The sequence below is a fragment of the Tachypleus tridentatus genome, chromosome 5, assembly GCF_004210375.1.
Source record: "Tachypleus tridentatus isolate NWPU-2018 chromosome 5, ASM421037v1, whole genome shotgun sequence".
NCBI classification, from domain to species: Eukaryota; Metazoa; Arthropoda; class Merostomata; order Xiphosura; family Limulidae; genus Tachypleus; species Tachypleus tridentatus.
In genome coordinates, this window is record NC_134829.1 from 56,152,022 (window position 1) to 56,178,865 (window position 26,844).

At 30.3% G+C, this 26,844-nt stretch overlaps 2 protein-coding genes across 3 annotated transcripts in view; both read left to right on the forward strand.

The window, feature by feature from the left end:
- The window catches only part of LOC143251209 (putative arginine--tRNA ligase, mitochondrial), a 28,455-nt gene extending 27,546 nt beyond the window's left edge, over positions 1 to 909 (forward strand). Inside the window, exon 11 of the mRNA XM_076502651.1 lies at positions 829 to 909. Within this exon, the coding sequence (XP_076358766.1) occupies positions 829 to 876 (48 nt within the window). The 3' untranslated portion in view covers positions 877 to 909. The remainder of the gene's footprint in view (positions 1 to 828) is intronic.
- Positions 829 to 26,844, forward strand: LOC143251210 (putative arginine--tRNA ligase, mitochondrial). Of its 2 annotated transcripts, none has more exons than XM_076502652.1 (10): positions 829 to 972; positions 3,579 to 3,674; positions 5,360 to 5,420; positions 5,986 to 6,059; positions 7,339 to 7,465; positions 10,310 to 10,487; positions 22,883 to 22,978; positions 24,137 to 24,211; positions 25,848 to 25,911; positions 26,237 to 26,844. In XM_076502652.1, exons 4-10 carry the CDS (start codon positions 6,051 to 6,053, stop codon positions 26,321 to 26,323), a joined length of 636 nt encoding a protein of 211 aa, XP_076358767.1. In that variant the 5' UTR covers positions 829 to 972; positions 3,579 to 3,674; positions 5,360 to 5,420; positions 5,986 to 6,050; the 3' UTR covers positions 26,324 to 26,844. The 2 variants fall into 2 exon arrangements, with proteins under 2 accessions (XP_076358767.1, XP_076358768.1); XM_076502653.1 differs by having other exon boundaries at positions 850 to 972; positions 5,981 to 6,059.

Here is a 26,844-nt window from a genome sequence, read left to right on the forward strand (position 1 = left end):
AAAGCATAACAAACAATAAAAACATATTAATACTTTAATTATTTTTGAAAACTCTATGGATTTTTGTTTCTATAACATTGCTAGTGAGGTATATTAAAATAAGTTTCAATATGTTTGGATTATAAAATGCTTTGTTATTTCTTAGTGATAATTCTATAACATTTAGTGGGATTCCCAACTAGTAACTAAGGAATAAATGATTCCAAAACTCAAGTTAACTGAAATAGATATTGTAGGTTTATAAAAGTAGTTAAAGTAATGAATTGCTGTTTATATGTTATGTATAGAGAGGAAACACTATGATTTTCTTGTTTTTGGTTTCAGTTTGTACTCAAATACAGAGGTAATCTTTCATTCTTTGTGTTTTATCCATCAATCAATTTTTTTATTTACTGGTGAGTATGGACATGAATTTATGACTAGAAAGTAGAATAACATACAAACCCATTCTAGTGAAACAAGAAAAACAGAATAAAACTTATATCCCAAAACATATTGGATGAGACTTTGATTACTGTATTTAAACAATTCCAGCTGTTGTTAATTTTTAATTGTATAAGTTTTAAGTTAAGAAACGAATCTAAAAATTCATATTTCATAATTTAATTTTTGTATCCATGTTTTCATATATGCAAATAAATGCTCAAAAATGAAAACCTACAATAAATTGAAGAATAAATGTTAAGTGAAACATCCTTAGGAAAGAAGAAATAGTAATACTGTTGTTGTTTTTTTCAAGCCAGAACATATGGGAAAGGGTTTCTAAGTTTAAATAAACATGTTGAGTCTCAAGTGATACATTGTTTTCTATATTCACACTTTTACCAGAGACTTGGAGGTACAGCAAAGCGGCAAAAAATGTCTTGGATAAAATGAAGTTTGACAAATATGAATCAGAATCAATGTACAGCAAAGCGACAAAAAACATATCTTGGATAAAATGGAAGAAAATGGGTATTTATCAATAGACAAGTATCTACGTACATATCTATGTTTAGAAACTTGTTACATAGAAACTTGTTACATATCTACGTTTAGAAACTTGTTACATATCTACATTTAGAAACTTGTTACATATCTACGTAAGAAACTTGTTACATATCTACGTTTAGAAACTTGTTACATATCTACGTTTAGAAACTTGTTACATATCTACGTTTAGAAACTTGTTACATATCTATGTTTAGAAACTTGTTTATCTACGAGAAACTTGTTATATATCTACGTTTTTAGAAACTTGTTACATATCTGCGTTTAGAAACTTGTTACATATCTGCGTTTAGAAACTTGTTATATATCTACGTGAGAAACTTGTTACATATCTGCGTTTAGAAACTTGTTACATATCTACATTTAGAAACTTGTTACATATCTACGTAAGAAACTTGTTACATATCTAATGAAACTTGTTTAGAAACTTGTTACATATCTACGTTTAGAAACTTGTTACATATCTACGTTTAGAAACTTGTTACATATCTGCGTTTAGAAACTTGTTACATATCTGCGTTTAGAAACTTGTTACATATCTGCGTTTAGAAACTTGTTATATATCTACGTGAGAAACTTGTTACATATCTACGTGAGAAACTTGTTACATATCTACGTGAGAAACTTGTTACATATCTATGTGAGAAACTTGTTACATATCTACGTTTAGAAACTTGTTACATATCTGCGTTTAGAAACTTGTTATATATCTACGTGAGAAACTTGTTACATATCTGCGTTTAGAAACTTGTTATATATCTACGTGAGAAAATTGTTACATATCTGCGTTTAGAAACTTGTTACATATCTACATTTAGAAACTTGTTACATATCTACGTAAGAAACTTGTTACATATCTACGTTTAGAAACTTGTTACATATCTACGTTTAGAAACTTGTTACATATCTGCGTTTAGAAACTTGTTACATATCTGCGTTTAGAAACTTGTTACATATCTGCGTTTAGAAACTTGTTATATATCTACGTGAGAAACTTGTTACATATCTACGTGAGAAACTTGTTACATATCTACGTGAGAAACTTGTTACATATCTATGTGAGAAACTTGTTACATATCTACGTGAGAAACTTGTTACATATCTATGTGAGAAACTTGTTACATATCTATGTGAGACTTGTTACATATCTATGTGAGAAACTTGTTACATATCTATGTGAGAAACTTGTTACATATCTACGTGAGAAACTTGTTACATATCTACGTCTAGAAACTTGTTACATATCTACGTCTAGAAACTTGTTACATATCTACGTCTAGAAACTTGTTACATATCTACGTCTAGAAACTTGTTACATATCTACGTTTATAAGCTTGTTACATATCTACGTTTACAAGCTTGTTACATATCTACGTTTACAAGCTTGTTACATATCTACGTTTATAAACTTGTTACATATCTATGTCTAGAAACTTGTTACATATCTACGTTTAGGAATCTCTAAACTAAATCATGGTTGTACTTATTGTGAAGAAAAGTTTGTATTAAAATACATGTGAACTTTCTAATACTTATGTAATCATAAGTCATATTGAAAGAGTACTTTAATTTTTAATATTTATCGTTGTACTCTAGACATTGCATGTGTTCTTGCACACAGTTTTACTGCTTCATTTACAACAGAAGTGTTTTTAGCAACATTAAACATAACAGGTGTATTAATCTTCTGTTGTGTTTCTTGTTTTTAAACTTTCTTAATAGAACATTATATCTATATATGCATTCAGTGTTTGATTATTGAGTAACTAAGGTATTCAAAACATGTTGCTTCACCAGTAAGCAGTGTAACTACAATGAACAAGGTGTTAAAATTATGTAAACAATATTACTAAAACTACAGTATGAATATTTGTAATGAGTATGACTTTTCTAACCTACAATGAACAAGGTGTTAAAATTATGTAAACAATATTACTAAAACTACAGTATGAATATTTGTAATGAATATGACTTTTCTAACCTACAATGAACAAGGTGTTAAAATTATGTAAACAATATTACTGAAACTACAGTATGAATATTTGTAATGAATATGACTTTTCTAACCTACAATGAACAAGGTGTTAAAATTATGTAAACAATATTACTGAAACTACAGTATGAATATTTGTAATGAGTATGACTTTTCTAACCTACAATGAACAAGGTGTTAAAATTATGTAAACAATATTACTGAAACTACAGTATGAATATTTGTAATGAGTATGACTTTTCTAACCTACAATGAACAAGGTGTTAAAATTATGTAAACAATATTACTGAAACTACAGTATGAATATTTGTAATGAATATGACTTTTCTAACCTACAATGAACAAGGTGTTAAAATTATATAAACAATATTACTAAAACTACAGTATGAATATTTGTAATGAGTATGACTTTTCTAACCTACAATGAACAAGGTGTTAAAATTATGTAAACAATATTACTGAAACTACAGTATGAATATTTGTAATGAGTATGACTTTTTTAACCTACAATGAACAAGGTGTTAAAATTATGTAAACAATATTACTGAAACTACAGTATGAATATTTGTAATGAATATGACTTTTCTAACCACAGGAATGGTGCAAAAGTTCTAAAATTGAAATTGGCTACTGGACAAGAGCAAAACATTACAATAGCTAAAAGTGATGGATCTACACTTTATCTTAGTAGGCAAGTTCTATTTCTTCTCATAACATACTTAAAGTTATAAGGTACGTATAGTTTAGAGTATTTTTATTAAAACAATATCAAATATTCATTTTATTTTTATGTGGTAATTTTCTAATTTTATAAAGGAGCAGTGTAAAAACAATAAATTAATATATTTCTTTCTGAGTGAAGCTTCTATATCAAAGTATTATTAAACTTAGGTTGACTTATGTATTAATTAATACTAATTAATGCTACAGTATAATGAAATGTTATGATTACTAATGTAGAGTATATTTTATAATAAAACATGATAATAAAAAAATGTAGTTTTCATATGCATAAGAAATTTAGTTCACCTATATTATACTGTAAATTTACATAGAATATGGTTTGTATTAACAAAAATACTAAAAAGGCTTGCCTTCAGTTGTGTCAGAAGCTTAGAAGTGTTTTTTTTTTTCCTAAAGTAGAAATAGTTCACTCACGGTATTTATACGTTGCCCTGATGTGACCAGATCTAACAGTTGGAAGTATTTGTGTACCACTGAAGGCAGTTTAGTAGCTATTTCAAATTCTTGCAAGTGACTTAATAAGCATGCAATAGGTTAAAATTTAAGGTGATTGTACAGTATTGACCTGGCGTAACCCTGTCAATATGAGCATCCTTTGTTGTGCATGTCACAATGTTTGAAGTAAGATATATTAAAAATTTAAACTTTTTGCTCATGTTATACCAGTTAGTATAGCATAAAGTCATAACTAATACTTTTCTATTTTAACAGTATATAAGTTTTAAGTTATTAATTTTAAAGCAACCTTTTTTTAAAATCCTGAATTTTCCCTGGTGGGAGAAATTAGACTTTACTTTTGTAGCCATCTTCTTTCCTCTAATTTATTTGCCACCCCTCCAACAAGTATGAACTCTAATGTAAGTTATTCATTATAATTTTGTCATTGTTCAGGCAGAGCATACTTTTTGTAGCTTTTAATTTTATTTAGTTATATTTCCATCAAATATAAAATTAAACACCTATTGTTACATCCTCTCTTTAAGAATTTGTCATTAGTTCTGTCTGATGTTCAATAATATATTATTTATAACCATCAAAAAGCTAAGGTTTTCATCTTTCAGATGACATATTATATTACATTGTTTTCTGTACAGAAGAGTATTAAGTTATCTTTCATTACAAACTTTGTTCCCATGACAAACCTTCCCACAGGAATGAAACTTGTATTGAAAGAGAAATTATAAAGCTGTGAATATGGTAATGATAGTCTACAAATTTGATGAGTGCAGAATTTAACATTTGCTCATATAATATTAAATATTCACAAAATACTAATACTGTAACTGAATTTGAATACAGATACTTTAATTTTTCCTACCAAAGTATTTGGACACAGGTATGAAGAGTTCGAGAGCTGTACTTAATGAAAACAAATAACCAATATTTGGTATGTAATGAAATTATATGACTATTAGATTCTTCCATATTGTTACTACTACAGTGTGATAAAATGTAGGTATGACTGTTAGGTTCTTCTGCACTGTTACTAAACTAGTATAGTGAAATGTAAGTGGCAAATAAAACTGTAAAACATAGTAAACTAAAACCTTATAAATACAACTTTGTGGGTATTTCTGATTGATAACTAAACTTGTGTGGGTAAAAAGAGTAAGTTTTGTGTTTTATCCATAGAGATATTGCTGCAGCTATACAGAGGAAGGCTACATACAATTTTGACAAAATGCTGTATGTGGTGAGTGAAAGAACATTTTGTTACCTCTATATTCTAGACTTCAAAAATGTTCAGGATTTTCTGAGTACTGTATTTCTGATGAACAAATGTGAATGTATTATTCATGACTTATTTTACTAATTCTGTACCATTGAGGTTCGAGATATCATTCTATTACACAATATTGTAAACAGTTGTGTTAAAATAACTTAGTCTTTCTTTCTTGTGGTAAATGTGATTCTTGAGACTGTTGTGGTTTTTAATGGAAGATGTACACAATTTTACAAAGTATAAAACAGTTGTATAAAAATTTCTTGTCTGTAAAATTATTACCCTCAACAACAGAAAACAGTAAAGTGAAAGCGAGGAGCAAAATATGTTTGCATATTAGACATGAAAGACTTGCAAATTTGAAATTGTTTGAAAAATTAAATATTTAAATTTGTTTTAAAATGAAAATGATTTTATGATGTCACCTTTCTGTTTACTGTTGTGATATAATTTCACATTATCTCTAGATACAGTGCTGAAATTGTTCACATTGCTGAACATGCCATCTCATTAAAATGTTCTGTTTGCAGTACAGGTGGACAATAGCCAGAGTGACCATTTTTCTGCATTATTTAGCATTCTAAAACTGTTGGACTACAAATGGTTCAGGTATTTAGCATCTTTGAATATAGATGATTCACTTAATGTTCAGTGTTTTAAACATGGTGAAATTTGTGTGTATTGGGCATACAAGACTGATTAGTGTAAGAGTTATTATTTAATTCATTTTGTGACTTAATATTTAACGATTGTTTAGTTTTCATGACTAGGAGTGTTCAAGGCTGGTTGTTTTAAGTGTTGGTTGTGACAAATTTTGTTATGTTACTCTGTACGAGTTGCACATCGTGTACAAAGTTGATTGTTGTACTGTGCTTTTGTAATATTGTTGGTGTCAAGTTACTTGAATCTTTGGTATTCTCTTGTTACCTTGAGTGTGTATTGTTTCATTATAGTATCACTTGGATAGTTTATAGAAAGTTTGAGACCTCAGTAAACAAGATATATAGGCACTAGTTAGTGCAAGATAGACAGATTTACACTGAATAATTGGCAGTTTAGATATGATGAACAGTTTATAAAAAGTTAGAAGTTTAGTCAGAAAACATTAAGTGAAGTGAAAGTAAAGGTTCATCAGAAAAAGAAAACATGAAGTTAGCTGGCATATAAGTAATTAGCTTTAACAGGAAAAATTTTAATGTGAGTTTCACAGTTTAATGGAGAAAAGAATAGGTCTTGTCAAAGGGTATTCTAAAAGTAATTACACGTTGGTATGAATTTGAAGTTTAAGATATAACTATGGTAATCCATGGGATAACATAAGTCAATTGGATTATAAAGTAATTGAATCAATTTGTGTGATGTCTTGACAAGAAAAGGTTATTTTGTTTTACATAAAACTGTAATGACCTACAGTTTAAAGAATTTTTTGCATATAAATTGACTTGTTTTGAATATATATTATTTTAAAACAAGTGGATTGTGTGCTGTCCACTTATTGTCCAAATTTATCAGCAACAAGTCACAGACACCTACAGTAGAAGAATTCCCAGCAACCTTCGTACTAAAAACTCTAACAGTATAACTCAAGCAAGTAGCTAGATTCTCAAACCTGTTGGAGTATGTATAGATTGCTGAGGTAGTGTTTAGTGTCTCACATGCACTGAATTATTTGGGGCTTCGTAAAACAGCTGAAAGTTTCAACAATGTTAAATGTCTTTTGTAAAACTATTATTGTTATTATATTAATAGTACCTTTAGTTTTGTGAATGAAAAGCTTTAGATTGAAGGTGTACTTTTTAAATATCTTTCAATTTGAAACTTAAAGTATAATTTACTGATTGTCAGTGTGTTTTGAAGCAATACTCTGTATGTGTACTTTTGGTTTTAGTACCTTACAACACGTAAAATTTGGGCGTGTGCTGGGCATGAGTTCCAGAAGAGGAGAGATGGTTTTCTCGGTGATATCCTAAACGAAGCTAAGTATCGTGCCCTGGAAAAAATTCAAGCTTCTCCAAGTATGTTCTCCTACCACTTGTCTTTACAAGATTAATGTCAGTCACAAGTATACTAAGACAGATTTGATTTATTTAAAAGTAAAATTCATATTAGTTTTAGTATTCATGAGAATACAGTAACAGCAACATCCACAATAAAGATGGTGAAAATACTTGGAAGGTTCATGATTTTGTAAACTTGATTTAAACAGATTGTTACAACAAGAATCCCAAATTTCTGTCTTCTCTAAGTAAGGTGTATTACTTAATTGTTACTTTAATTAATAGAATTGATTATATTATTTGATATATTGATATCAGATTACTTTCTATTTTTTTATACATTTATTTTATGTTAGAGATGGTTTTACATTCTTAACTTATAAAGTTGCTTCTGTCTGAAATAATTTTTCTGAAGGTCAAAAAACAGTTTAGTGCTTTAAAATTTATCTCAATTTTTTCTCCCTTTATTTATTTGAATAGTTTTAATGTTCAAATGCATTTCAAGTTTGATTATCAGAGAAAGTTTGAGACTGTTTTTAATTCTACAATTATTAAAAGGTCTGTCCCTGTGACTGAGCCCATGGTGGTATAGTATTTGAAGCTAAAACTTTTAATACAGTATGTGTATCTTTGTGAAGTTTTGCAGATTGTCAGCAAACATTATAAAGCTTTCATACACAAAATATTAGATTTCTGTATTTCTCTTTTTGAATGGTGACCATTCAAAATGAAAAGTAATTTTCATTTTAAAATCAAAAATATTTCTAAACATTAGAAAATTTTCAAATTTCACATGCAAAAATCCTAACCTCCAGATAATTATCAAATGTTTTTCGAAGAACTTTATATTTTTTTCTTTGTGGGTTTGGTCCATTTGACCAATCTTGTAACCATCATATGAAATTAGGAAATAGATGTAAATTATGTTTTTTCATTGTAGAATAACTACAAATTATAAAATGAAAACACAAATATTTAAATATCATAACATTATACATCTATACATATATACTATTTTTATTATATTCACCTTTCAAGCATGGCTGTCTTGGCTGTGTTCTAGTGGGCCACTATATTGTAAAACATAGTCACACTTCATATCTCAGAACAGCTGGTGTGGTATCAACGCTTTTATTATTAAAGCAGAGAACAAAGGTTTGACCTTCCTAGGTCATCTTCAGGTTAACAAAAAACCTGGAAGGTCGAAACATTTTTCTCTGCTTTAATAGTAAAAGTGTTAATACCCATACCAGCTGTTCTGAGATGCATTTTTATTTCAAGTGGGTTTCTTGTCATCAAAAAATAGTCACACTTTGGTTATAATACATTTTATGTGTACATACGTTGTTACTATTTGCAAATAAGTTAATCAATTTATTTTTTCTTGAAACAACAATAAATAATGAAGAATATAAAATAATTATCTTTTCTTTTTTATAAACTTTGTGTTCATTTGCTGCTTGCTGTAAGTTGCTGAATCGTAACAAATTTTGCACATGAGAAATCTAAATCAAATATATTTTGTAAGGTTTAAATGTACATTTTTAAATAACAAAAACATTATAAATTACAATTTCAATGTCATTGAATTCCACTGTAATTTATCCTGTCTAGTAAGTAAGCTGCATTTGGGTCTAAAAACATATGATTTTTTGAGGTCATTAATGTCTCGCTGCTTGTAATCTAGCATGAAGAGAAAGAGATAACTGTTCTTGACGATGAAAAACTCACTTGAAATAAAAATGTATCTCAGAATGGCTGGTATTAGTATTAACACTGTTATAAGCAGAGAACAATGTTTTGACCTTCCTAGGTCATCTTCAGGTTGACAAGATGATCTTCCTAGGTTGAAATGTTGTTCTCTGCTTATTAATAAAAGTGTTAGTACCCATACCAGTTGTATAGAGATAACTGCATAAATACCTTTCATTGGTTGAGAAAGAATTATAGAATATTCAGAGCTTTTTATTCATTATACACACATCACTGGACAAAGTACGTGTACAAAAGCAAGTATTTTTAAAAATGGAAGAGGTGGAGAGGTGGGTAGTGCCACCTTGTTTGATTCATTAAATGTATACCACAGAAAAAAATATTTAGAGGGCATTATCTTATATTCTAGCTTGTTGATATTGGTAATATAAGTTTTTGATTGATAAGAAACTAAAGACTTTATATTTGGATGTCACAGGTATCTAACTTGAACCAGTGCTGCATTCACCATGCTGTGAAACACAGCAATCAATGTTTAGATTTTTATTATAATATTTACTTATAAATAAAGAAATCAACTATTGTATAGTACTAAAATTTGAATTATAATCTATAATGTGACACCATATCTGTTTAAACACCTGCACAAAATAGTAATTCAATACCATTTTTAAAGTGAGCCTACAAATATGATGGCATGACATTTACCCCATGACCTTAGAAAGCCTCATGTTGGTAGGGTTAAAGGAATGTTAGTCAATGCTTCATATTGTACGAGGTTCTCATTTTATACATTTAAAAAAAATAGTTGTTCCAAGAAAACTTAAAATCATCCAAATTTACAGTAACTTTGTTTATCTGTTGTTATTCTTTTTATAGTTTTATTGTACTTATCTTCACCTGGAGAAAAACGATTATTATATTCTATAGCCAGGGAAACATTAAATTTGCTCTATATTTAACGTTGTTAGTAATATTGTATACAATTACAGCATCATATTGTGATGGATACAATATAAAACAAACGTCAGGTGATTAAAAGCATTGTTTAACATACATGTATGTATAGTGTGTGCAACTTAGGTTTACTAAGGATCAAATAATACATGAACAAAATTATAGTTTTCTAATTGATTGTTAAAATTTCAGCCACAAAAGTTACAAAAGAGGTTGAAGAGGTGGCAGATATATTAGGAGTCTCGGCAGTTTTGATAAACGATCTGAAGAGTAGACGACGGAATGATTACACATTCAAGTGGGAGCGTGCAGTCCAAGATAAAGGAGATTGTGGGATTGTGCTTCAATACAGTCATGCACGACTAGCTAAGTAAGAATATCTTGACATACCTCTGTAAATTATATTTCAAAGACATTGCATTTCTCTTGTCTGTTAATAAACAAAACAACAGTTGAAACAAGCACACCAATCAGTAGGTCAGTTGTTAATATTTTATATTCCAGTTTTAAACTGCTGCAAATTATTTTCATTTATCTGCTGTAAGTAAAGTTGTTTTTAAGAGTAAACTTTATAGTTGTTTAAATTGAATTTTTGGTAAGGAAAGAATAAAAAAATGTGTATTTGTGTATGTGTGTGTGTGTATATATATATATATATTTCCTTGAGCTTTAATACATTTGTTTTTATGTTAACTTGCTTATTGTCATAGGTTGTGTAGTAATTATGGAAGCAACGAGCTAGAAATAACATGTGCTTAATATATTATGCATAGCAAAATATGGCTTGTTAAATTACACATCTACAATACCTTTTGTGTATTTAAATCCATAGTAGACCTCAATATTATTGATTAGCTCTGTTAGTACTGGCTGAGTAGATCATTTATATAGCTGACAATACCTACATCGATTCGAGTAATGTTTTTATGGCATAATAATGAACTAATGTATTTTATAAATTCGTCAAAGAACTGGAGATGTATCCTACATTTCATAAAAATTTTGAGGGGCATAAAGGAGCTTATTAGCCCATCAAGAATGTCCCTTCCAGCTCATTCTAAAATCAGGGGTTTCATTCCTCTCAGTGGACTCAGCAGACAGCTCAATGTGGCTTTGTTATAAGAAAACACACACCCTTCCAGCTTCCAACTATAATCGCTCTTTACTAATCATGTATTAATCTAATATATTCTTGCATTTAGTTAAATTTTTGCCTCCACAACCGTTGAAGACAGCTCATTCTAAAAGCCAGCCACTGTATTTGAAAAGTAATACTGTATAAACTGTAGATGACTCCTATGCTGCCAAAATGTGAACTTATGACCCCTTGACTTGTTGTTTTTACTAATAACACAATAAAGTTTGATGTGTCTGTATTATCAATACCCTTAATAATCTTAAACAAATCCCCTCTGACCCTTCACCTCTCCAGAGAAAATATTTTAGGCTTTCCTCATAGGACAATCCTACCATCCCAGGTATCATTCTGGTGGCTCTTCTCTGTATCTTCTCAAACAATTCAATGTCTTATTTCAGGAAGGGAGTCAAAAACTGTACACAGTACTCTGATGCGTGATCTGTACAGCGAAACAATAATATCCCTCATCTTATATTCACTATTCCTGTTGATGCTGCCCCAAATCCTATAACCGTATTGCTTATTACAGTACACTGATCAGATGACTTCAGTGATTTTTAACTCGCAATACTAAGATCTTTTTCTTCATCCACAGTATTTAATGTAATCCCATTTGAATTGTGAAAAACCTACATGTGCATCACGTTACATTTTGAATAGTTAAACATCATGTGCCACTTACTGTATCAAATGATCTAACTCTTCCTATACGTCTGCAGCATCTTTAATACAGTTAGTCACCCCAAAAATGTGGAGTCATCTGTAAAGTTAGAAAATGTTTTTTGTTAGCCATTCCAGAGTTAATATTGTTACCAGTGGCACAGCAGTATGTCTGTGTATTGAAAACCCTAGCAACTGGATTTTGATACCCATGGTGGGCAGAGCACTAATAGCTCATTGTGTAGTTTTGTGCTTAATCATTAATTTAAATTGCAAACAAGCAAAGGGTCCATCACAAAGCCCTGAGGCACTCTTGTTGTTACTGTGATCTAGTCAGTTCTGACTATTTATTACTACTCTGTTCTTTCTACTCTACAGTTAATTTTCTATGCAATTCAATAACATTTTCCCCATGCCCACAGATTTAAATTTTTATAAGAAGTATTTTGTGAGGCATCTTATCGAACATTTTCTGGAAATGAAGGTAAACCAAATCAACAGTACTTCATCAGCCATTGCAAGTTGTTAGATTTCCTAAACAAGATTTGTTTCCTTAGTGAAACCATGCTGTCTCTGACACTATATCAAAAATATCTAACTGCTTTAAGTGACTCTGCAATGCATTTCTAAACACACTTTCCAAAACCTTTCCAACTACTGATGTAATACTAACTGGCTTGTAATTGCCTGGGCAATGTTTATCACCTCCTTTAAGTATTAGACTAACGCTAGCAATCTTCTAGCCTTTTAATACTTTTTCACAACTACTATAAAAAAAGGCCTATAAAATATATTAGCTAGTGGTTCACAAATACGATCTTAGTTCCAGTAAAACTCTAAGATAAAAAGTTATTTTGTCCAGTGGATTTATCAATTTTTAGGTTTCCCAACCTTTTTCTTACAGTTTCAGATTCAAAATGATATATTTTATATCATTATTTTCTTCATACATTAAGTCCTGAAGAATTCTTGATTGTTTGATTTAATTTTCTAAACCTTCTTTGCCCTTTTAACTTTCTTTTTAACCCCTTTCAGAATGAGTTGGATATAACATAGGAGTTAAGTATTTATATTTTAAGTTATTTTGCAGTATGTTTCTGACTCCACAAAATTTGGTAGACTTTTAGTAGAGATTACAAGTCTTTGGTACATACAAAATCTGATTTTTTTAATGAAGTATTTTTACAAAAGATTCATTTGTGAAAATACTGAGTATGTTTCGTTACTGGTCTGAGTAGAAATACAAAAGTGATTTTCATTTTATGATTAGAACACAGTTCTTTGTCTCATAAAGGTCACATATCATTTGTGTAATCTGTAAAACCTTTGTCTTTCTTCAGTAAAACTTTACATTTTGTCTATTATATTCTCTACCTTAACTATATGAGGTCTGTAAATTCGACTAATGTTGTAACCACCAGAAAATATTAAGAAATAAATATAAAATATGCTTTATTCATTCTAAAATGACTACACATTACAACACAAAAACACACATGTTCAGTCTAAGTAGCTTAAATTTCATACATTATACATTTATATATATATATTTTTTAATGTATTAACCTTCTAGTCATGTGTGGCTAACATTACAGAAGTTGTGTTGATGTGGTGCACATGCACTTATGTTTCTATATCCAAAAATATAAAACTGACCTATACAAAAGCCTTGGTTGCATTTTAGTGTAAAATGGTCATTTCATTTATAATACATTATATATATACATGTACATTATTACAATTTACAAATAAGTTTTTATAAAGCTATTTTTATTAAAACGTAGAACAGTAAATAAAGAAGTATGACAAACTGTTATTTCTTCTACTTATGAACTGTGTACTCATTTGCTGCTTACCATAGGTTGCTAAGCCTATCAAATTTTGCACATGGAGAATGTGAAACAAAGTAATTTTTTTAGGTTTTATATATACATTTGAAATAACCAAAATTCATTAAGTACTACATCAGTACCATAAAATTTACTATAATTTATCAAGCTTGGTAACTGAGCTGTATTTGGATCTAAAAGAAATACAGAATTTTAAGCCAACTAGAGACACAATTCACCAGCTTGAAATTCTGGATCTAAAGAACAAGATGTCATTTTATTTCAAAATGGTCCAAAAAGCCACTACAAGGACATTACGAACTTTCAACAAAAGTATGTGTGGCTAAGGATATATTTCCAAAAATGGAAAAAGATGAGCATGGCCTCTGTGTGTGTTTTGGAAAAAGAATGGTATCTCAGCATGTGTAGGAGATTCCTGTTTTGTATTCTAGCGGTATCTCGAATTTGAGTTCCTAATTTGAATAAAACTGTAGACTTTTTATTTAGACATCACAGACATCTAATTTGAACAAATGCTCTATGCAACATAAGACACACAAAAATCAATATTTACTTTTAAATTAAGAAATTATCTAATATATAATACTATTATAATCTAGTTTGATACCAAAGTTATTCAGATCAGTTCATAAAATGTTCAGTAAAATTTTCAATGCGAGTCAACAAACATGATGACTTGTGACCCACTGCAAGATTTAACCACCTATTTTGTACTCTGTACTCTGGTATTTAAAAAAAAAAACTGTTCAAATTCAATCAAGTTGTAGTGATAACAGTAACATCAAACTGTTCAAATCCAACCAAGTTGTAGTGATAACAGTAACATCAAACTGTTCAAATCCAACCAAGTTGTAGTGATAACAGTAACATCAAACTGTTCAAATCCAACCAGTGAGTTGTAGTGATAACAGTAACATCAAACTGTTCAAATCCAACCAAGTTGTAGTGATAACAGTAACATCAAACTGTTCAAATCCAACCAAGTTGTAGTGATAACAGTAATATCAAACTGTTCAAATCCAACCAAGTTGTAGTGATAACAGTAACATCAAACTGTTCAAATCCAACCAAGTTGTAGTGATAACAGTAACATCAAACTGTTCAAATCCAACCAAGTTGTAGTGATAACAGTAATATCAAACTGTTCAAATCCAACCAATTGTAGTGATAACAGTAATATCAAACTGTTCAAATCCAACCAATTATAGTGATAACAGTAACATCAAACTGTTCAAATCCAACCAAGTTGTAGTGATAACAGTAACATCAAACTGTTCAAATCCAACCAAGTTGTAGTGATAACAGTAACATCAAACTGTTCAAATCCAACCAAGTTGTAGTGATAACAGTAACATCAAACTGTTCAAATCCAACCAAGTTGTAGTGATAACAGTAACAAACTGTTCAAATCTGTTCAGTAATATCAAACTGTTCAAATCCAACCAAGTTGTAGTGATAACAGTAATATCAAACTGTTCAAATCCAACCAAGTTGTAGTGATAACAGTAACATCATCAAACTTGTGATAACAAACATCAAACTGTTCAAATCCAAGTTGTAGTGATAACAGTAACATCAAACTGTTCAAATCCAACCAAGTTGTAGTGATAACAGTAACATCAAACTGTTCAAATCCAACCAAGTTGTAGTGATAACAGTAACATCAAACTGTTCAAATCCAACCAAGTTGTAGTGATAACAGTAACATCAAACTGTTCAAATCCAACCAAGTTGTAGTGATAACAGTAACATCAAACTGTTCAAATCCAACCAAGTTGTAGTGATAACAGTAACATCAAACTGTTCAAATCCAACCAAGTTGTAGTGATAACAGTAACATCAAACTGTTCAAATCCAACCAAGTTGTAGTGATAACAGTAACATCAAACTGTTCAAATCCAACCAAGTTGTAGTGATAACAGTAACATCAAACTGTTCAAATCCAACCAAGTTGTAGTGATAACAGTAACATCAAACTGTTCAAATCCAACCAAGTTGTAGTAACATCAAACTGTTCAAATCCAAAGTTGTAGTGATAACAGTAACATCAAACTGTTCAAATCAACCAAGTTGTAGTGATAACAGTAACATCAAACTGTTCAAATCCAACCAAGTTGTAGTGATAACAGTAACATCAAACTGTTCAAATCCAACCAAGTTGTAGTGATAACAGTAATATCAAATCTGTTCAAATCCTGTTCAAATCCAACCAAGTTGTAGTGATAACAGTAATATCAAACTGTTCAAATCCAACCAATGTTCAGTAATATCAAACTGTTCAAATCCAACCAATTATAGTGATAACAGTAACATCAAACTGTTCAAATCCAACCAAGTTGTAGTATAACAGTAACATCAAACTGTTCAAATCCAACCAAGTTGTAGTGATAACAGTAACATCAAACTGTTCAAATCCAACCAAGTTGTAGTGATAACAGTAACATCAAACTGTTCAAATCCAACCAAGTTGTAGTGATAACAGTAACATCAAACTGTTCAAATCCAACCAAGTTGTTGTAGTGATAACAGTAATAACAGTAATATCAAACTGTTCAAATCCAACCAAGTTGTAGTGATAACAGTAACATCAAACTGTTCAAATCCAACCAAGTTGTAGTGATAACAGTAACATCAAACTGTTCAAATCCAACCAAGTTGTAGTGATAACAGTAACATCAAACTGTTCAAATCCAACCAAGTTGTAGTGATAACAGTAACATCAAACTGTTCAAATCCAACCAAGTTGTAGTGATAACAGTAACATCAAACTGTTCAAATCCAACCAAGTTGTAGTGATAACAGTAACATCAAACTGTTCAAATCCAACCAAGTTGTAGTGATAACAGTAACATCAAACTGTTCAAATCCAACCAAGTTGTAGTGATAACAGTAACATCAAACTGTTCAAATCCAACCAAGTTGTAGTGATAACAGTAACATCAAACTGTTCAAATCCAACCAAGTTGTAGTGATAACAGTAACATCAAACTGTTCAAATCCAACCATGTTGTAGTGATAACAGTAACATCAAACTGTTCAAATCCAACCAAGTTGTAGTGATACCAGTAATATCAAACTGTTCAAATCCAACCAAGTTGTAGTGATACCAGTAATATCAAACTGTTCAAATCCAACCAAGTTGTAGTGATAACAGTAACATCAAACTGTTCAAATCCAACCAAGTTGTAGTGATAACAGTAACATCAAACTGTTCAAATCCAACCAAGTTGTAGTGATAACAGTAACATCAAACTGTTCAAATCCAACCAAGTTGTAGTGATAACAGTAACATCAAACTGTTCAAATCCAACCAAGTTGTAGTGATAACAGTAACATCAAACTGTTCAAATCCAACCAAGTTATAGTGATAACAGTAACATCAAACTGTTCAAATCCAACCAAGTTGTAGTGATAACAGTAATATCAAACTGTTCAAATCCAACCAAGTTGTAGTGATAACAGTAATAACATCAAACTGTTCAAATCCAACCATGTTGTAGTGATAACAGTAATATCAAACTGTTCAAATCCAACCAATTGTAGTGATAACAGTAATATCAAACTGTTCAAATCCAACCAATTTATGAGTGATAACAGTAACATCAAACTGTTCAAATTGTAGTGATAACAGTAACAAAACTGTTCAAATCCAACCAAGTTGTAGTGATAACAGTAACATCAAACTGTTCAAATCCAACCAAGTTGTAGTGATAACAGTAACATCAAACTGTTCAAATCCAACCAAGTTGTAGTGATAACAGTAACATCAAACTGTTCAAATCCAACCAAGTTGTAGTGATAACAGTAACATCAAACTGTTCAAATCCAACCAAGTTGTAGTGATAACAGTAACATCAAACTGTTCAAATCCAACCAAGTTGTAGTGATAACAGTAACATCAAACTGTTCAAATCCAACCAAGTTGTAGTGATAACAGTAACATCAAACTGTTCAAATCCAACCAAGTTGTAGTGATAACAGTAACATCAAACTGTTCAAATCCAACCAAGTTGTAGTGATAACAGTAATATCAAACTGTTCAAATCCAACCAAGTTGTAGTGATAACAGTAACATCAAACTGTTCAAATCCAACCAAGTTGTAGTGATAACAGTAACATCAAACTGTTCAAATCCAACCAAGTTGTAGTGATAACAGTAACATCAAACTGTTCAAATCCAACCAAGTTGTAGTGATAACAGTAACATCAAACTGTTCAAATCCAACCAAGTTGTAGTGATAACAGTAACATCAAACTGTTCAAATCCAACCAAGTTGTAGTGATAACAGTAACATCAAACTGTTCAAATCCAACCAAGTTGTAGTGATAACAGTAATATCAAACTGTTCAAATCCAACCAAGTTGTAGTGATAACAGTAACATCAAACTGTTCAAATCCAACCAAGTTGTAGTGATAACAGTAATATCAAACTGTTCAAATCCAACCAAGTTGTAGTGATAACAGTAATATCAAACTGTTCAAATCCAACCAAGTTGTAGTGATAACAGTAACATCAAAATCTGTTCAAATCCAAATCCAACCAAGTTGTAGTGATACCAGTAATATCAAACTGTTCAAATCCAACCAAGTTGTAGTAATATCAAACTGTTCAAATAACCAAGTTGTAGTGATATAGTAATATCAAAACTGTTCAAATCAAACCAAGTTGTAGTGATAACAGTAATATCAAACTGTTCAAATCAAACCAAGTTGTAGTGATAACAGTAACATCAAACTGTTCAAATCCAACCAAGTTGTAGTGATAACAGTAACATCAAACTGTTCAAACAACCAAGTTGTAAAGATAACAGTAACATCAAACTGTTCAAATCCAACCAAGTTGTAGTGATAACAGTAACATCAAACTGTTCAAATCCAACCAAGTTGTAGTGATAACAGTAACATCAAAACTGTTCAAATCCAAACTGCAAGTTGTAGTGATAACAGTAACATCAAACTGTTCAAATCCAACCAAGTTGTAGTGATAACAACAATATCAAACTGTTCAAATCCAACCAAGTTGTAGTGATAACAGTAACATCAAACTGTTCAAATCCAACCAAGTTGTAGTGATAACAGTAACATCAAACTGTTCAAATCCAACCAAGTTTGTAGTGATAACAGTAACATCAAACTGTTCAAATCCAACCAAGTTGTAGTGATAACAGTAACATCAAACTGTTCAAATCCAACCAAGTTGTAGTGATAACAGTAACATCAAACTGTTCAAATCCAACCAAGTTGTAGTGATAACAGTAACATCAAACTGTTCAAATCCAACCAAGTTGTAGTGATAACAGTAACATCAAACTGTTCAAATCCAACCAAGTTGTAGTGATAACAGTAATATCAAACTGTTCAAATCCAACCAAGTTGTAGTGATAACAGTAACATCAAACTGTTCAAATCCAACCATGTTGTAGTGATAACAGTAACATCAAACTGTTCAAATCCAACCAAGTTGTAGTGATAACAGTAACATCAAACTGTTCAAATCCAACCAAGTTGTAGTGATAACAGTAATATCAAACTGTTCAAATCCAACCAAGTTGTAGTGATAACAGTAACATCAAACTGTTCAAATCCAACCAAGTTGTAGTGATAACAGTAACATCAAACTGTTCAAATCCAACCAAGTTGTAGTGATAACAGTAACATCAAACTGTTCAAATCCAACCAAGTTGTAGTGATAACAGTAACATCAAACTGTTCAAATCCAACCAAGTTGTAGTGATAACAGTAACATCAAACTGTTCAAATCCAACCAAGTTGTAGTGATAACAGTAACATCAAACTGTTCAAATCCAACCAAGTTGTAGTGATAACAGTAATATCAAACTGTTCAAATCCAACCAAGTTGTAGTGATAACAGTAACATCAAACTGTTCAAATCCAACCAAGTTGTAGTGATAACAGTAATATCAAACTGTTCAAATCCAACCAAGTTGTAGTGATAACAGTAGTAACAAATCCAAACTGTTCAAACAGTCCAAACTGTTCAAGTTGTAGTGATAACAGTAACATCAAACTGTTCAAATCCAACCAAGTTGTAGTGATAACAGTAACATCAAACTGTTCAAATCCATCAAACCAAATCCAACCAAGTTGTAGTGATAACAGTAACATCAAACTGTTCAAATCCAACCAAGTTGTAGTGATAACAGTAACATCAAACTGTTCAAATCCAACCAAGTTGTAGTGATAACAGTAATATCAAACTGTTCAAATCCAACCAATTGTAGTGATAACAGTAACATCAAACTGTTCAAATCCAACCAAGTTGTAGTGATAACAGTAACATCAAACTGTTCAAATCCAACCAAGTTGTAGTGATAACAGTAACATCAAACTGTTCAAATCCAACCAAGTTGTAGTGATAACAGTAATATCAAACTGTTCAAATCCAACCAAGTTGTAGTGATAACAGTAACATCAAACTGTTCAAATCCAACTAAGTTGTAGTGATAACAGTAACATCAAACTGTTCAAATCCAACCAAGTTGTAGTGATAACAGTAACATCAAACTGTTCAAATCCAACCAAGTTGTAGTGATAACAGTAACATCAAACTGTTCAAATCCAACAAGTTGTAGTGATAACAGTAATATCAAACTGTTCAAATCCAACCAAGTTGTAGTGATAACAGTAACATCAAACTGTTCAAATCCAACCAAGTTGTAGTGATAACAGTAACATCAAACTGTTCAAATCCAACCAAGTTGTAGTGATAACAGTAATATCAAACTGTTCAAATCCAACCAAGTTGTAGTGATAACAGTAATATCAAACTGTTCAAATCCAACCAAGTTGTAGTGATAACAGTAACATCAAACTGTTCAAATCCAACCAAGTTATAGTGATAACAGTAACATCAAACTGTTCAAATCCAACCAAGTTGTAGTGATAACAGTAATATCAAACTGTTCAAATCCAACCAAGTTGTAGTGATAACAGTAACATCAAACTGTTCAAATCCAACCAAGTTGTAGTGATAACAGTAATATCAAACTGTTCAAATCCAACCAAGTTGTAGTGATAACAGTAATATCAAACTGTTCAAATCCAACCAAGTTGTAGTGATACCAGTAATATCAAACTGTTCAAATCCAACCAAGTTGTAGTGATACCAGTAATATCAAACTGTTCAAATCCAACCAAGTTGTAGTGAAATCCAACCAAGTTGTAGTGATAACAGTAATATCAAACTGTTCAAATCCAACCAAGTTGTAGTGATAACAGTAACATCAAACTCCTCAGTTTCCACAACTGTTTTGAACTCATCAGTTTTATTTCTAATACTCCTAACATTATAACAGTAACAATTAATCATATATTTTAAAATACATCCATGTTTTATGTTGGTTGTACATGTTTTCCTGTGAATTATATTTCCTATATTACTAACCTTGTACCCTTCACCTCTCTCTAGTCCCAGCTTAAATCTATCACTGTAGCCTTTGCTAACACGCTAACCTCTGTTTTGTTTAAGTGTAAACCATCCACTTCTAAAATATTAACTTTATTATTAAAAAACTATCCAATCAACGTATTTGTTCATCTATACGTACTGATCTAAACCGTAGCATTCAATCTTAGTTACCTACTCAGTATTTTAGCAACACAATCTATCCCTGACAAAATCAAGCTGTGACCCTTTTCTTTAAATGTGTCAGTGTTTTGTACTTCACAATAAACTCCTGCGACCCTCAGATTACGAGTCAAGTGCCTTAACTACCTGGCCAGATCCATCTTTCTTTACATCATTAACCCAAACATGTTCCACAAAATCTGAACTGCTGGTAGTACCTCTGGTTCTATCAATTATATCATATCCCTACTCCTGGATAAAGTGTAATCTGTAACTACTTTTTACTACACATACCACTATATCTACATGTCTAACTAGAGTCACTGAAGCTGTAACTTCCCTGTTCTTTACATTGTCATCCTTTGTGATCCAATCTGTTTGATTTATCTGCTCTCTCTCATCACTATTAAGTGCTTGGAACCAGTTGTTTAACTTAAAATGAAGCCCATCCTTGTCCATAAATGCATTATTTTCTCAACTTTTAGCCATATTTGTTTCTAGCTCCCTGTTTGTGAACTGTGTGCAGGAGTTTTTAGTTCTTCACAAAGCCTCGCCATCACTTCAAGTAATTTACATTTCTCCTTTTCCCAAAAAAACCAACTTCTCTTCCAACCTGCAAATTAACTGTACATCATGGCTACTAGCTTCCATAATAGTACACTTAAACCAGAGTTTATAAATAAAATGTTCTCTTAGTATCTATCACACTTTATCAACTGAGAACCCATAGTAGCTAGACTATTTGTAACCATAGCTAATGTTTAAGTGTACTTAAATTATAATTATATTTTAACGTGCTATTACTGTTGTTAGTACTAACATGTAAAAGGTTAAGTCTAATGTCACTAGCTAACTATATTAAATATTCAATGGTAATCTTTACATATAAATAATAATATAACATTTTATAAATAGTATAAGGGCATTCCATCCTTAGCCAAATATCTTATAACCAATATTTAATGTTCAGCCTAATGATAAAATCAGATGAGTGACTGTATAATTGTAATCCTATTTTAACTTAAGATAAATATAATTTTTACTGTAAACTTCAGTATTTATCACATATTAACTGTAATATATCTATTACTAAACAACTTATAAATGTCTTCTTGTATGGCTTTATAATCAATGGTGATGGACGAGATAAACAGGCCATAGTGCAGGATCTTGTTGTAGGCCTCCCGGTTACCTCTTATTTGTATGTAGACGAACAGTTATTCATAAATGTTATACAGTCTCCCTGAATTACAGTTCTCACTTCTTTCATTGTTCATATGTCTCATTCTGCACACAAAAGGTGGTGTTAGACAATGCAAAACCTAAACTAATTTGGTAAGTCGAGGCCTCTACCAATATGTTATTTATATAAAGGTGAATTATCTTGCCAAAAGTTTAGGCTTTCCTAGAACAATATATAAAGCTTACACCCATATATACAGTTGCAGTACATATTCTTTTTGGTAGTGTTTTGTTTGGCATATCTTGTGTTGATTGATGTGTCGGGATATTTGGTGTTCTGTTTCAGTCTTCAAAGAAACTGTGGTGTGACCCTTGATGTCGACTGTGATCTATCTGCTTTAGTGGAACCTGAGGCTCTGTATTTAGTGCAACACCTTGCTAAGTAAGAAAAGTGTACAATATGTAATTTATTCTACTTGATACTATTGATTTTGTGAGTAAAATATTAACTTTAAATTTCAAGGTACAACTGTTTATTGAGCTTTTATTTTATAAACTTGATACATTTGATTTTAATTAAGAACTTGTTAATATTAACTTTAAATTTTCAAAACTTGTTACATTTCACAGCATTGAAGAGAACTGAGAAGATTAATGAATAAAAGTCAGTGATCAAATACTTTCTTATCAAATTTATAGAAATAAAATTTTAACACCAATTTCAGTGGAGTCAATAGAAACAAAATTTTGTCGCAAGATGGTGCTGTTGTGTACAGACGAAATTTTTTTTTTATACATGGATTCTAAAAACCAAATTTAATATGTTTGATCACTCGTACTGAATATTATGATTCTGTTTGAATATTTTAATTTTTTTTTACAGTATTATTTCTGATGGCAAAAAACATACTAATGATAATAAAAACTTCCAGAAATCTCCTTGTCATTGAATGTAATATAAAACCCAGTTTTAAACAGAAAAACGTTTTCATACAGTACTTGAGGAAATATCAAATTATTTAAGTGACACAAGTTGAGAAAACATTGAATATAGGGAGCAAATGTTAATTAAAAACCTTATGTGAGGATAATAAGGCAAAATAATATAATGAATATATCATAGGTTCAACTGGACTCTAGGAATTACTACCATGTGTATGGCTTTGTTTTATTCTTAGCACATGTTCCAAAAAGTATGAGAGAATTAAAAAAGTAAACCAATTGAAACATTGACTACCATTGACCTGAAATCATTGTAAAGGCTTTGCTATCAACTTCAATTAGATGCTACTTTAACACTACAAGTATTTTGAATTTTTCTCACTGACCTTTGTAGTTCTTTATAAATTGGTAACATTTAAAGGTATGTCTATTTTTAAGACAATATGTTTATAATAACATATATGCATTACACATAATGTGGTAATGATTTAAGAAAAGGAAAAATTGTTTTTTCAGAATCTTATATGAAGTGAAAAATAATTATTCTTTTCAAGCATGATTAAATTTATTAGGATTATCATTACTGTAAATTTATCTAGTCTTCTCAAAAGGTGTTGCTTTAGTGGTAAAATGTTGATTTTATAACTTTTGTTTCCAGATTTGATGAAGTGATTTTTGAAGCGTACGAAAGTCTGGAGCCATGTGTTCTTGTCCAGTACTTGTTCTCTCTCTGGTACTCTTAACATTTCAGTTACTCTGCAGAGCACAGATAACATCTGCTCTTTGTTTTTTAATAAACTTTGGTTTTAAAATAATTTAAAGAAAAATGGAAATCTTATTTGCAGATAAAATTGTCTATCTATGGATTGTATTTGTTTCAAAATGTAGACAAAATAAAAATTAAAGTATTTCTGTATAATCAAAATAAGAAAGGTGATAACATTATTTTAAATGTACAAGAGACTAAGAGATGCAGCCATTTTTCTTATGTTTATCCTGTTCATAAATTTGAAGATTTTTTACATTAAATGAGTTGTCTATATTTAGTAAAGTGGATGGATAAGAATGCCAGTAATGACATTTGAAATTTTTTTCACAAAAACTAAACTGGTTTACACAGTTGTAGGTAATGGAAATAAAATGGTTAGTGTACACTGACAAGAAAAATGATGCATTTTCAACAATTAGAATAAATACCATGGAAAAAAACAATAAGTTGTCAAGTTACAGCTGCTTTATGTCATATGGTTAGTATTTCTATGTAGTTAGTGGAAATGTTTACACTAGTAATAATTTTGTGTTTAATAGTGTAATATGCATTTCACATAGAAGAGTTAACAATAACATTAGATTGTAATGAAAATTGTATTTTTTTTGTTGCATACAAATTGTAGTGTTCATACTTTTAAACATATTTTTTCCTCATTACAGCTTTTTAGATAAAGATAATTTTTAAATTGTAGAAACATTGAATCTAACGTTAATAAAAAAACACAACAACCCAATAGGTGACCATCACCAGTTTTTAAACTCATGTTAACACTTTATGGAAGTGATAATTGTAAGCTTGTGGACAAATATATAAAGTGAAATTATATTTATTTCAAAGTTATAAACTTAAGCAACTGTTTTAAGTTTTCTTTCCTTAAAAAGTGTCCATATTGACACTTTTCTCCCCATACTCAATGTCTTGTTTTTTAATGTTATTACTATGAGATTGGAAACTATGAAAATGTCTTTCCTCTCGGCTAGCCTTATCAGTTTTCCACATTTTACTTTATTGAATATATATGAAATTTTTGTTGTTGTTGTTTTTCCATTTTTATGAATAAATAAGGTTTTAGCTTCACTAGACATTTTCAGTTTCACATTTGTGTAAGACAGAACAGTTAGTAGAATTGTGTAGAATACTTTCTTTAAATTAATTATTAATTTGTTCTTGTTATCAGAATATCTACCACTGTTTTATCATAAACTTGAAGCCATTTATTAATGTTTATTAATGCTATTACACTTGCAGCTTAAAGCAATTCTAATGAACATCTATATCAATCTCTTAGCCCATACAAGGACTGCTATTTAGTGATAAGTCTAGGAAAGCTGTATTAATAATGCAACCTAATATTGATACTGTGTGAACAGTATAGGTCCTACACTTGAAAAGTCTTAAAAGTGAAATTTGGTACCACCATCTGATGTTGGTTGTTTAAAACCAAGTAAGACTGTGCTGAATACTAATGTATCTTGTAGGATTATTATGACAGAACAGAAAACCTTGAATATTGTTTTGACATTAAAAATACATATGTATATTTTTAACATTTACCACATGATTACATCTTATTGATGTTCATTTCTTTGTATTTTAGTCATTTAGCTGGACGTGCAAACAAAGTTCTTGTAGTGAAGAATCAAGACATGACAGTTGCTCAGGTAAATGGAAACATTAACATAGTCCATCTTTATGTATTGTTTTAAAATAGTTCTATAAGGATATATATGTCCTTTTTTATTGTTCTCCAGCAAAGCTACAGTAGAATGACAAAAAAATACTGAGTTTTGGTTTTTGTGTGATCGTATATGGTAACATTTTTATCAGTGTTTTCATGAAACCTTGATTGATAGAAATAAATATGTACCTTACTAATTATTGGGAAACTTTAATAAACATTCACAATTTTCTTTCCTTTAAAGATGCAATATCAATTTCTCTTTCACAGTTCAGCTGGTAAACTTAAAACTCTTGTGTTATCTACAGGCTCGACTCTTGCTTTTTCACTGTGCGAAGAATGTCCTAAATTGTGGAATGAAGATCCTTAGTTTGAAGCCGTTGGAGAGGATGTAACTGAACGTTTATATATAGTTTGAGTTGCAAGAAAAATTTTCAGTTTGTGTTACAGAATAAATGATTTTCTTTGTATTTCTGAATGATGATCGTAACTTTCTTGTAACTGAAAACATTTCAGTTTTCATGTATTACCAGAAGACTTCGACCATTCTGACAGTAAGTTATGTACACAAAATTTGAAAAATGATCTCATATGCAATTCAATGTTTTAGTTGTTAGAGTAGAAAAGAAATCACATTTGTTTTCACCTGAATACAAATTTTGATACAATCAGTCTCTGTAAAACAGGACTACTGTAGCAACTTGCATTTAAAGGGTTAGGAATCACAGCAGACAATTGTGGGAATGCAAATCACTAAAGTAATTTGTATTTTAGATGCTGTCTTACAAATTAATTATTATTTGTGTTAGAATATCTCTACTCACTTTTGTCATGCTATGAGGAAAATAATTTGATTAAAATTAATGTGGATATTTTGTATAATGAAGTGGCAAAATAAACTCATGATAATTTAAAA